General features: G+C 36.8%; 1 protein-coding gene across 1 annotated transcript; it reads left to right on the top strand.

The window, feature by feature from the left end:
- Positions 1-1,510: 1,510 nt before the first annotated feature.
- Positions 1,511-5,554, top strand: LOC149082846 (uncharacterized). The gene is made up of 2 exons (XM_089236903.1): positions 1,511-1,773; positions 5,449-5,554. Exons 1-2 carry the CDS (start codon positions 1,521-1,523, stop codon positions 5,544-5,546), a joined length of 351 nt encoding a protein of 116 aa, XP_089093029.1. The 5' UTR covers positions 1,511-1,520; the 3' UTR covers positions 5,547-5,554.
- The last annotated feature ends 6,232 nt before the right edge of the window (positions 5,555-11,786 follow it).

Here is an 11,786-nt window from a genome sequence, read left to right as displayed (position 1 = left end):
ATTTTTCTTTTATTAACTATCAGAATAAGAACAGGATTAAGTGCAGGAAAGCTTGATATCCATCGATCATATGTAACAGTTTCCCAAAGTGTGCGGTATAGCTCTCCCAGGGTGTGATAGAATGGTCCTGAGGGGGGGGGGCGATAGAACCATGGGTTTACAGGATCCTTTAGGCTGACTTGAATTGGTGGGCGATGAGAAATTTTTTTTTTGAGGGAGGGGTGAGGGGGGGGGGGTACAAAGTTTAGGAAAATACGATATATGGATGGGGAGGGAACAGGGTGCGCAACCTCCGGCTAAATGCGGCATGCTAATGGGTTCTATTCAGCCAGCGAAAGTTGATCCTGTAGAAAAAATTATTAATACACACAACACAATAAATACCTAGACTGACCAGATTTCTTTCATAAAAATACGTGATATCGTCAAAAAAGTGATCATATCAAGGCAATTAAAATTGTGAATTACAGCCGAAAAAACCCTCGAGGGCAATAAAGTTTCCAGTTACAGCCAAAAAAATTTTTCAAAGGCAAGTAAAGTCGCTAATAACAGCCAATGAAATTGCTAAAGGCAACTAAAGTTACTAATAAGGAAAAAAAAAATTCGAAAGACAAGTTTTATTTCCAATTACAGCAAAAAAATTTGTAAAAGGCTAGTAAATTTTTTCCATTCACAGCCAAAACTTGTCAAAAATAAGTTAAGTTGCCAATTAAAGCCAGAAAAATTATCAAATACAAGAAAAGTTGTCAACTACCGGTAAAATTACTGAAAAATCACCAATCGCGGAAAATGATTTTCTTCTGAATGTCAAAATGCAATTCACTAAAAAACGCGTATTTGTTAAATATGTGAAAGATGTTTAAGAGCAATTGTTAGAGTCATAATTATATAATGATATAATTTGAGGGGTCTAAAACACAGCATATATGTTTTGTACCCTTGTGCTCACACCTCTGATTTGGTCATAAAAATAATCATAATTTTTGATTTCAAAAATTCAACCAAGCCTAGTTGAAAATAAGAGAAAGGCGGGACGTGTTAAATATATTATAAAAAGAGTTGAGATGGCTTGTGGCGTATGCAAATTGCTGTGCTGTGACGTGCACAACTGGGGCTGCAGTACACCTGCATATAAATATAAATCAACCTAAAAGCACCGCTGCTCTCTATCTCTTTCGCGCTGATGTCGATGTAATTAATTGTAATTAATATTTAATCGTTGAACGCGTAATTGTTAATAGTTTAATAAATTTTAACATTTTGCTGCATTTTTTCCCGATGCGTTCGCCTCGTTTCCTGCGAAACGTCAAATTTCAATTGTGCAAAAATTTGGTTGTGTTCTGCGACAGCAATCGTGCCGTCGTTAAACGTGCGAATGTTTGCTCCCCGATTGTACTGCAGCCGATTGAGGTGATCGTAAGTGCATATATACTTTCATTTCTGTTACTATAACCAGATCGTTCTGCCCGGACTTAAGCAGGTGCGAAAGGTGCGGTCACTCAAGAAGAGATTCAACGAACATGGACACATCAGTAATAGTAGGAGCGTGTATATCGATACTGCTGAATAGCAGTGACGGTAACTCTTTGAAGTCGCCTATTCAATCTCAAAGCGAAGTAAAGATGCAGCAGGGCGCCACAGCTAATAAGAAGGAATGGAATCCAACTACTCAATTCCACTCAAACCCATACATACCGGTGGGTTCCGGTTATGTTAGGATGGTGGAGCAGCCATTATTGGAAAAAGAGCAATATCCGGAGCCGATGGTCGTTGGTGAGAGTTTTTTTAAAAACTATTCAATTCTATAAAAAATTCTATTGAGATTATTTCGCTTGCTGGGGGGGGGGGGTGTATGTAAAAATTAAAAGGTAATTTCATCTTTATTGAAAAATTTATTTCCTTATCGTTTTTCACGTGCTGGGTCCATATCAATTCACAAAATGTTAATATCGTGCATTTGAGGTGAAACCTTGCTCATCGATAGGCCTACTCGATACAAGGATAAATATCTGTACAAGTACCTCTACAACAGTGTTTTCCAAAGTGGCCAATATCTTCCCCTCCTGGTGGATGATGGAATAGTCCGGGGCGATAGAAGCTGTGAATATAACATAGGATCTTGTGGGTTCAATGTAGTCGGGGGGGCGACGAGGAAAAATTCTAAAGGGGGGAAGGCAATATCATTTAACAAAGTTTGGGGAAACTATGCTCTACAGCAGTGTTTCTCAAAGTGGCAATATCGTCCCCGGTGGGCGATGGAATGGTCCAGGGGCGATAGAAGCTACTGGTTTAACATGGGATCTTATGGGTTCGCTTTGAGTAGGGGCAATGAGAGGAAAAATTTCCTGGATAAGGGGGGCAATGGAACAAAGTTTGGGAAACTGATATACAACGACGTTTCAACTTTGTTTGTAAATGCTCCAAGCCTACTTTAATGTTAAACTGCCGCCTCTTGATGTCAACCTCGCGACATTTACTACTACTTTCGCGGCACTCGAATAGAAATTCAATCTAATGATTTAATTACTAACCCAAACAAAACAATTTATTGTTAATTGTAGTAAAATCACAATTCAAGTTTTGTTTCAGGAATGTTAAAATATGAAATGCTCTGACTTCTTTTAAAAATGACCTAGTCGAATTTCCATAAAAAATTTTCGTGGCACACCTACGTTCCTCTCGCGGCCCACCAGTGGGCTGCAGCAGTTGTTCAAGAATCATGCTCTACAACGATGTTTTTTCTTGGTCGGCAGAGTACCGCTGTATCGAGATTTTCCGTCAGCTGTTGTATGAAATTCCAAAATTTATCTATTTAACAATTTATGCATCACTATATTCCGAAACGCTTCTCAATAATTCAAATTTAATGCATTTTTTTTTCAACGGAATTTAATTCAAATTCTATATTTTCTTTAATGTGAATATACAGTGAAACCTCGCTATAACGGTACTAGATATAACTATAAATCCCTCTACATTTGAGTCTTGTTTGGAAATGCTTATACTCTAGTATTAAGCTGCTGCCTCTCGATATAACGATAGTCCCTCTACAACGATATTTTTTCCGGGTCCGCAGAGTAGCGTTAAATCGAGATTTCAGTAGTCATTTTTTGTTGAATAAATTTGTTTTTAAAAGTCTGCATGAGTGTTGTCAACTCGGATGTTTTCCCATACTTTAGTTTTACATAAAAGTAATGCAGTCGAACCTCCTTATAACGCATTTCAAGGGACCTAAAACTTGATTCAATTTTTCTGAATTTCCACTGTATCCAATTTAATATTTTATGGGATGGGACCTGAAATTTATTTGTTATAGTGGAGTTTGGCTGTTTCAAGTAGGCCTATCCGAAGTTGATCTAAAATTTTTAGAACTTCAATTTTTTTTAGATTTTTCATTTTTCCCATCTTTTAATTACTTTTGTTGCCCCTTTTTTTTTAAAGAAAGGTATGATTGAAATGATCGTATACCCGGAAATATTCAAGGTATGTGTACACAAATTTGACATATGAATACCATAAAATACAGTGCGGAAATCGTGCTATATTGTCACGCGGTTCATAACTAACTCCGCATATGACTAATGAAATTTTTGGTCCTATCCCATGTGTTTTCATATTGGATCGTATTTCTCTTCATTTGAAGAGCATTGTGAACCAGTAATAAGTATTTGGTAGTTGGCCTAAATATTAGGATAATTGAAAATTATTATAAAAATCATTTCGTATATATTTATACTTAATGCAAATTTAGCAAAGGAAAACTGTAGGTAACGTATTTTTCGAGCATTTTGAGATATGAAAGTCGTATTCACATCAAATTTCGTAAATGGGGATAAAATGCTGTTTTTATATCTAATGTGGAAAAATATTTATTTCGTATTAGGTGAATTCGTTTTAACAATAGTGAAGCCTCGCTACAACGATAATCGATGTAACGATAAATCTGTACTATATTTTTCCAGTCTTGTCTGGAAAGGCACGAAGTCTAACATTAATCTCTGGTTCTTCTCCATATGATGACAATCCTGCTATGAAGATGTTTTCTTGGTCCGTGTAGTATCGTTATATCGAGGTTTCACTGTATTTGATGTTGACAACTGTCTTTGAAGGTTGAACCGTTACTCCGCATGAAGGGACAAGCAGCAGGGAAGCCTGACTCGAACGATTCCAACGTAAAAAAACAACTGCAGTATTGTGTAATTTAGTCGAGCCCACCCGTTCTATCACTTTCGAATATAAAGAGCGAAATTTCTATTGCCATGTTCAGTTTTGGTAACCTCCGAATATAATCACTTTTTCTGTCTTCAGAAGTTTGTTATAACGGAGCTTGAATGCATTTATTTTTATTTGTAATGTATTTTTAAACTTATCACTTATGATAGTTAAAGGTTAAAATTTATTAAATTCTCTCTACAACGATGTTTTTACCAGAACATATTTATTTAAAGTGCATCTGAAACTAATTTTCTTAAGTAATTTTTTTTTTGGCTGTACAAGGTGCATAGGTAACGGGGCGCATGGAATTTTACTGGAGAACCGTTGATCCAGGGGAATATTTCTATTTAGAAAAAATGTCATTCATGTAGCAAGGGGTTAAAATGAATTTAACCTTTTTCTTCGGACACCACGTTTCTAAGTGCATTATTGAGATACTTGAGTATATTGGGAAAAACATATGCGAGTGAAACGATATAACGACTCTCCCAATACAACTTTCATTTTTGAAGAAACGAAGGGCTCGTTATATCGAGCGTCCACTCTATATACAATAGATCCCGCTCATAACTTTCGCAAAAAAATCGTCATGGAAGTCGTCGTAAGCGGGAAAATGCTTTAAACGGGAAATCTCTATCAGCATTAGTGAGTTGGAACCGCCAACATAAGTCATACTAAACGGGGAAATGTTATAAGCGGGATCCACAGTACATGGTAAAAACAATTATTGCTATTTATTACTTCTGGTATTTTAGAAAGTAAATCATTTGGTGCACTCCAGTATAAAATTACAATATCTTGTATTTTATGTTGTATGTATGAGTTGATTCCTTGTCGTTTTTCGACAGATGCTTAAATTTTGAGTTCATAGATTTATAAAATCTCACCAAATTGAGAGAATCGGAACAAAAATTTTAAATAAAAATTATTCAACTTAGTTTAAAGCAGAACATTGCTTAGCAAACTAATTTGCACTTAACCATTTTAGCTAATTGAAAAATTCACTCTAGTTAAATTGCTGATATGTTTCGATTAAAAATGTACTAACTGCACCTTTTCGTACTTTTTCTAAAAAATCCTACGATTCACACCCGTAAAAATGGATTGAAGTTTAAGTTACGTGAATTATAGATATTACGTGCAAAATGACTTTAATTTTGATTTTCTAAATAAATTCATTTCTTGTCATTCAAGTAAATGCTATCATTAACTTTTTCACTTTTTAAATTTCAGATGATACTGAGAGTAAGAGATCCAGAACAGTTTACAGCAAAGAGCAGTTAGAGATTCTGGAGTCTCACTTTTTAATATTAATCATTATCTCGACTTAAAGACGAAAAGTCATCTTTCCAAAACATTGAGGATTTCCGAACAAAAATTAGCGGTAAGGATATTTTTGCATTAAAATTTTATACTTTGAGCCCGGTAAACTGTTAGGTAGACCTAAGCGACTTCCTAGTGGTGCCCAAAATAATGGTGTCAAGTTAACTTGAGAAAATTAACTCTCCTACTTGCGTGGCGATTTTCCGGTTCTACATTTGTTAAGATGTTAAATACTTCAGGACCATAACTAGGATCTTTGGGGGCACATACATGATTTTGCCGCTCCGAAAAATTCGGTGATTTTAGGTTTTTGTTTCTCTGGAAGTTAGCCCAGCCCTATTGTTCCGCCCCGGAAGTACGTTAGTTAAATCTCTAAGTCATCGCATTATTTTTAAGTCTAAAATTGTAATTCGGTAATTGAAGCGGAGAGAACAGTAGATGTCCGAAAATTCCACGTCATTTTTATGAATAGATTCGATAAATATAAGATCTAAAACAGAGTTTCCCCAAAGTTTTCAAAATCTGCCCTCGAAGGCGGAAACATAAAATCATACGGTGTGGCATGAGTTGGGAAGGGGTGGTGGTAAAAATTCTGAAGAGGGTTTTGGTGCAACAGGTTTGGGAAAACTAATCTAAACATTGAGTGTAACCACAACTTTTCGTTCCTGGCAGGTTTCATATGTGAATTATATAGTAAAAGAACAGTACAGGTTTTTCTCGAAAGTCAACTTGATTATCTCGAATTGAATTTTGGACAAGTAGGACCTTCTCCCTATTCAATGTTAATGTCGTTTGTAAATTAGTCTGTGGTTTAAGATCCTTATTTATAAAATTCCAAACGCTACAAATTCTCATCAATTCAATAAATGGAAACTTTCTCACTTCTGTTTTGGGGACCTTGGTTGAGACAGACGGGCCGCCATCGAGAAATAAATTTAGTCCAAGGCATAGGCAAATACTGGGGGCGGGCAAAGGGGCGATCGCATCGTGTATATTAAAGTTCAATTTTTATTTGTTTGGAAATAAGTTTTTCTTGTGATCATTAGATTTCACTTTTTGATTAGAAGTCTTCCTTGAGAATCTATTTCATTACCCGAACCTTGGGGGGGGGGGGGGTGTACGCAGTATTGACCATTAGGAAGGAGTCTAGAAATTTCTCTAGAAGAAATTCATTGTTACCAACCTTCAAAAAGGATTTCAATAAATTTGGTTTTTTTTTAAAATGCATTTCCTTTTTAGATATTTTAATTTTTTGACTAAAATATTTGAATTTTTTCGGTGGACAACTAGTGTTTCGGGGAATAGTCCAAAGTCATATGGTCGACACCATATTTCATACATTTTCACATTTCAGGTACGGAAGGACGTCAATTCCCCCCCTGCTACGGCCTTGCTGTACTGTAACTACCACGCATTGATTAGAGGCTCTTTGCCTTAATACGTCAGGTACTCCTTGCATTGGCGTAAGTGCATAGTGAGCTGCTTACATGGCCCACACAAGGGTGGTGGTGCCTTTTCCTGGGACACTCGGAAAAAATTTTCCACTAGTTTCACTATACGGCCCTTAAAATCTGGCCCCGACCAAGATCCAGTCTAGGGGACCCTGCTGCAGGATATGGAGGCCGATTGCCCACATAACAGCATTCATCCTTCCCTCCCCCCTACAGCGCGGGTCTTTTCCTCATATCTATTTAACTCTATTGCTTTATATTTTATCCCTAACTATTATTTTTTTTTAGATTTGGTACAAGAACCAAAGAGCAAAGATAAGGAAACGAAACAAAGTTTTAAGATGATCAATTCACGGAACGTTAAGGAATAACGAAGTCATCGCTCCTCCCGATGAAACTTCTGAGATATTTGTAGACGAATCATAAGTTTCGACGTAGCATTAGTATTTTGACGAGGGTATTCATTTGAATTCATATTGTGTAAAATAAAATCATTCCCTTTTTTTTAGTATTTTGGTGTCATCATTTATCCCTCTTAAGCGATGTTCTTATTCATAAATTTTTTTTTCCCTATGTTTAGGTTTTCGGGGGCATGTATTGGTTTCAGGCAATCAAAGAATGTTGAAGACTTAAATCTGTCCGCTATACAGGTTCCGAATGTGTCCATGCATGTTTAGGGACGAGTTATGCGATATAGACCAGAGCATATGCATGGGAGTTAATTATATATATTAACTTCACAAAGAAGGGATGTGACTATAGGGCAGGACCGGAACTAGGGGGCGCCAAATTTTTTATTCTAGCGGGACAAGCAAAGTGTTGAATTAAGACTTAATTTTTCGAATCCTGAATTAGGTTTGCAGTGAATTTTTTTATAAATGTGTCCTTAGATGGCGCTTGACACAAAATTACAGGGAATGAGTGAAATTAAAATGTTTATCGCGAATTCTTTTACAAAACTAAAGATTAATTTTTAGAAGACTTAAGAGTTATCACGAAATGAAGTATTAATACTAATTATAATGGGGGGGGGGAAGTGTTTTGAATAAACTATTTCATCTGACAGACTTCGGCTAGAGGAATGATATTAAGACACCAACGAATAAATTCTGACCACGACGTTTGAAGTGAACAGACTTACTACTTCCGCTGAGCAATCGAGTGTTCTCGGTCAGCGTGACTAGTGGTTAAATCTTCCTCTGAAGACTGCACCCATTGGTGTTGAAATGCATTAGGACTTTTTATTTTCGTGTATTTGCCTTATTCGTTGGTGTCTATATTGAAGAAAGAAGACTAAAGAATATTGTGCTCTTGTTTTGATGCATTTTTGGTGATATATTATGAATTTTATCTATAATTAATCTTGATCCTCCTTTCAGACGAGCATTTATTTTTTTTGGAATTTTCGAGACGTTTTAATGCTCAAAAAATGCGTTTAAAAAAGCAATGTCAGCAAATGTTGTGAAATCTTTTTAGTGAACTAATTCACTTTCGTTAAAATTTTTTCAGCCATGACGATGTAGGGCGTATCCATATTCGCATAAATTTTTTTTCCCAAATTTTATGTAATCGCGCTTTTTCCGGAGACACTTTCAGGGGATTTTTTATGGTCTCCTGAAGAAAGTTCAACTTTGAGAGCCGTCTGATAAGTCTCCAAAGTTCATATTCAGTCCCATAATCCTTTGTAATTTTTTTAATAAGAAAAAACCAACACAGTTGTGTTGTATGCAGAATCTGAAAGGGATGTGGCGATATTTTTTCTCCCTTGAGTATTGATATACAGTAGTTATGCAAGTGCTAATGCAGCCTTCTCATTAGTCGTCTGTCGTAGAGGTGCGTTTCCAATTTAAAAAATGCTTAAAGGGCGTTCAAAAATTACCCTGTACCAGATTTGAGAGTGAAAATACAGTGTAACAAAACAAATTTCTAATAGGTTCCCTTTCTCCAATTAGAAAGTTGTGCTCTCCCGAGGCCAAAGGAAAGTTCGTTTCTAAGTGCAATATTCAGAAACATTCTCATTCAAAAATCTGAAAGGACAGCATAAATGAGGGATAGTTTTCGCTGTTCTTTCATAACTTTTTGAATTCAAATATCTCGGCGAATATTGCTCTTGGAAACACATGGAATTTTTCTGTTGGCTTCAGGAGATACAGGGCAACACGTTAATTGGAGGTTAGAGGACAAGGAGACCGCATAAAAATAGATTTTATTTCGTGACGCGCTGTACTTACTACCCTTTACCAGTTTTGAGAAAATTTTTGAGCATTTTTCAAACTGGAAACTTACTTCTACAACGTAGCGAGATAAAGCATTAGCACTTACAGGACACCCTGTATAGGTGTTTGACTATTTTATTTGAAAAGAAAATTATAATTTGCTAAAAAATTTGAGTGTCATTAGGTAAAATAACGTAGTCTAACTCGGGTATAATGACATCGAAGATTCTACGGAATTGTTTTAACTGAGCTGGCCTTACAAGTTTTCAAGCCTTTGCATCCGATATTTTTCGTATTTATAATCAACTAGCCATAATACCCGGCGCTTCCCGGGTTTTCTTCAATTACTGGGAGGATTGGAAATGTGACAAACCGTTATAAATGAATAAACTGTTATAACAGAATTAAAGGTGTGACAAACCATTGTAAAGGCATATATTCTCGTCTGAAACGCATTGTTAGAAACCACGGTAACCAAAGTAAACGTTCCGAAAGTGATTGTTGAGGCCCCAAAACCATTGTTGCCCGACAGTTTTTCGCCCATTTCGGGCATTTGCCCAGCTCTGACGAACTTTTAAAGTAGCCTACGGTTCAATCCCGGACCTGTTTGGTATATATGCAAAATCTGGCGACGATCGGTCTAAAACTGTAGATTTGTATAAAGAGCATACATACATACTTTCACATTTATATATAAGACTAGCTGATACCCGGCGACGTTGCCCGCCCCGTAAAAAATTTATATATGTATAGCTTATTAATTACAAAAAAATTTCTGCATCAAGTAAGAGAAAATTACTTTTATATTTAAATATTTTAATTAAAATCTTCAGGCAATCGCTTGTGGATACACAATATTTTTCTTTTTCCATCTGGTGTGTAGATGTACAAATTTTTGCTATTACCAACACGCGAACAGGTGACGAAAAGGTGTGAAAAACAGGGCTCAAGTAAGTTGATACCTGCCACTGCTAACAACTGGCCTTGCACTTTGTTGATTGTCATGGCAAAAGCTAAACGAATCGGGAACTGTAATCGCTTGAAAGTGAAAGGCATAAGGAGATAATTGGGATACGTGGAATGAAGACGTCTTCTCCTTTGGCACATCCAGTTAGAATCGTTGCTTCAATGATATAAGTGTGGAATTTCTTCACGCAGTGTCTATTGCCATAGCAGAGTATCGGTGTCTCCAAATTTCTTAAAAGCATTACAGGTGCTCCGACTTTGAGGGTCAAATTGTGTGGTGGCACACCCGGAATATCCAAAGAGTTCAGAAATTCTGCAGGATACAGAACTGTCTGCGCTGTGTCTGTGACGGTGTCAACCGATTTGTAAGATGTGGAGTCTCCCAGAATAATTTTTAGGATTTTTCCGTTGATCTTGTTCACACTCATTTTTCGGTGCCAGAATCGCACTCTCACAAAGCCACTCATGGTTTCGGTGATTTTGTTGAATGTTTGGGAAGACTTTGTCTGCAAGTTCTTGAACTGAGTTTATATATATATAATAACTGGCAAAATCTATTTGGGAACGTTATCAGTCCAGTGCTTGGGTCTACGGGAATTCTTCCATTGCCAAGTTTTATCAACTGATGTGAAAATGATAGCAGTGCTGAGTCATTTTGCAGTTGAACTCGCATGTTGGTGGATAATGATAATTTTTTAGCTTCGTGCCAGAGTGTTGATGTCCTAACAAACTCGAGGCGACCACCGATAGACAGCACCTTCACTTCCAACCCATCTCACTAATGGCAGTAAATTGCAATGTAGTGATATGGCCAGAGTTGGTGTTTGGTGAAGTAGAGTGCTGATGATTTGAGGCAAGCATTGAGTTCATCAGCTGGCGTAGAACATTTTTATTCCCTGTTTTATCGTCGTAGTTGTTCTCTGTTAGTGACGTCAGATGTCCAGCTTCTGCAGCGAATATTATTCAAACTCCTTTTAAGCACTTTTTAAATTGAAACTATACCTCAACGATGGGTGGTTGATGAGATAAAGGCCACATTAGCACTTACAGGACACCCTGTATACATGCAAGCAAAAATATCTGGCGCTTCCAGGGTTTTCTTCAATTACTGGGAGTATTGGAAAAGAGCCAAACCATTATAAAGGAATAAACTGTAATGATGGCAGCGTTAAAGATGTGACAAACCATCGTAAAGACATATACACGTCTGAAATGCATTGTTGGTAACCAACGTAAACGTTCCGAAAGTAATTGTTGAGTGCCCCAAAACCATTGTTGCCCGACAGTTTTTCGCCCATTTCGGGCATTTGCCCAGCTCTGACGAACTTTTAAAGTAGCCTACGGTTCAATCCCGGTCCTGTTTGGTATATATGCAAAATCTGGCGACGATCGGTCTAAAACTGTAGATTTGTATAAAGAGCATGCATACATACTTTCACATTTATATATAAGATGAAACAACTTCATGCACACTATGTATGATTATCGTGACCATATTTGATCGGGGAAATTACTACTATAAATACTGGATATCGCCAAGTGTTGCCAATGGTCGTTGAAATTGCCGATTGTCCTTAAAAATAACTCTTGGCTAGAAATGCAATGCTGCAGCAAA

This window comes from Pholcus phalangioides, unplaced genomic scaffold (genome assembly GCF_987345545.1).
Source record: "Pholcus phalangioides strain wild (caught in Gottingen) unplaced genomic scaffold, Ppha-v1.0 ptg000009l_1, whole genome shotgun sequence".
NCBI lineage: Eukaryota > Metazoa > Arthropoda > Arachnida > Araneae > Pholcidae > Pholcus > Pholcus phalangioides.
Note: the sequence above shows the minus strand (reverse complement) of the source record. Positions and strands in the feature narration are given on the sequence as shown.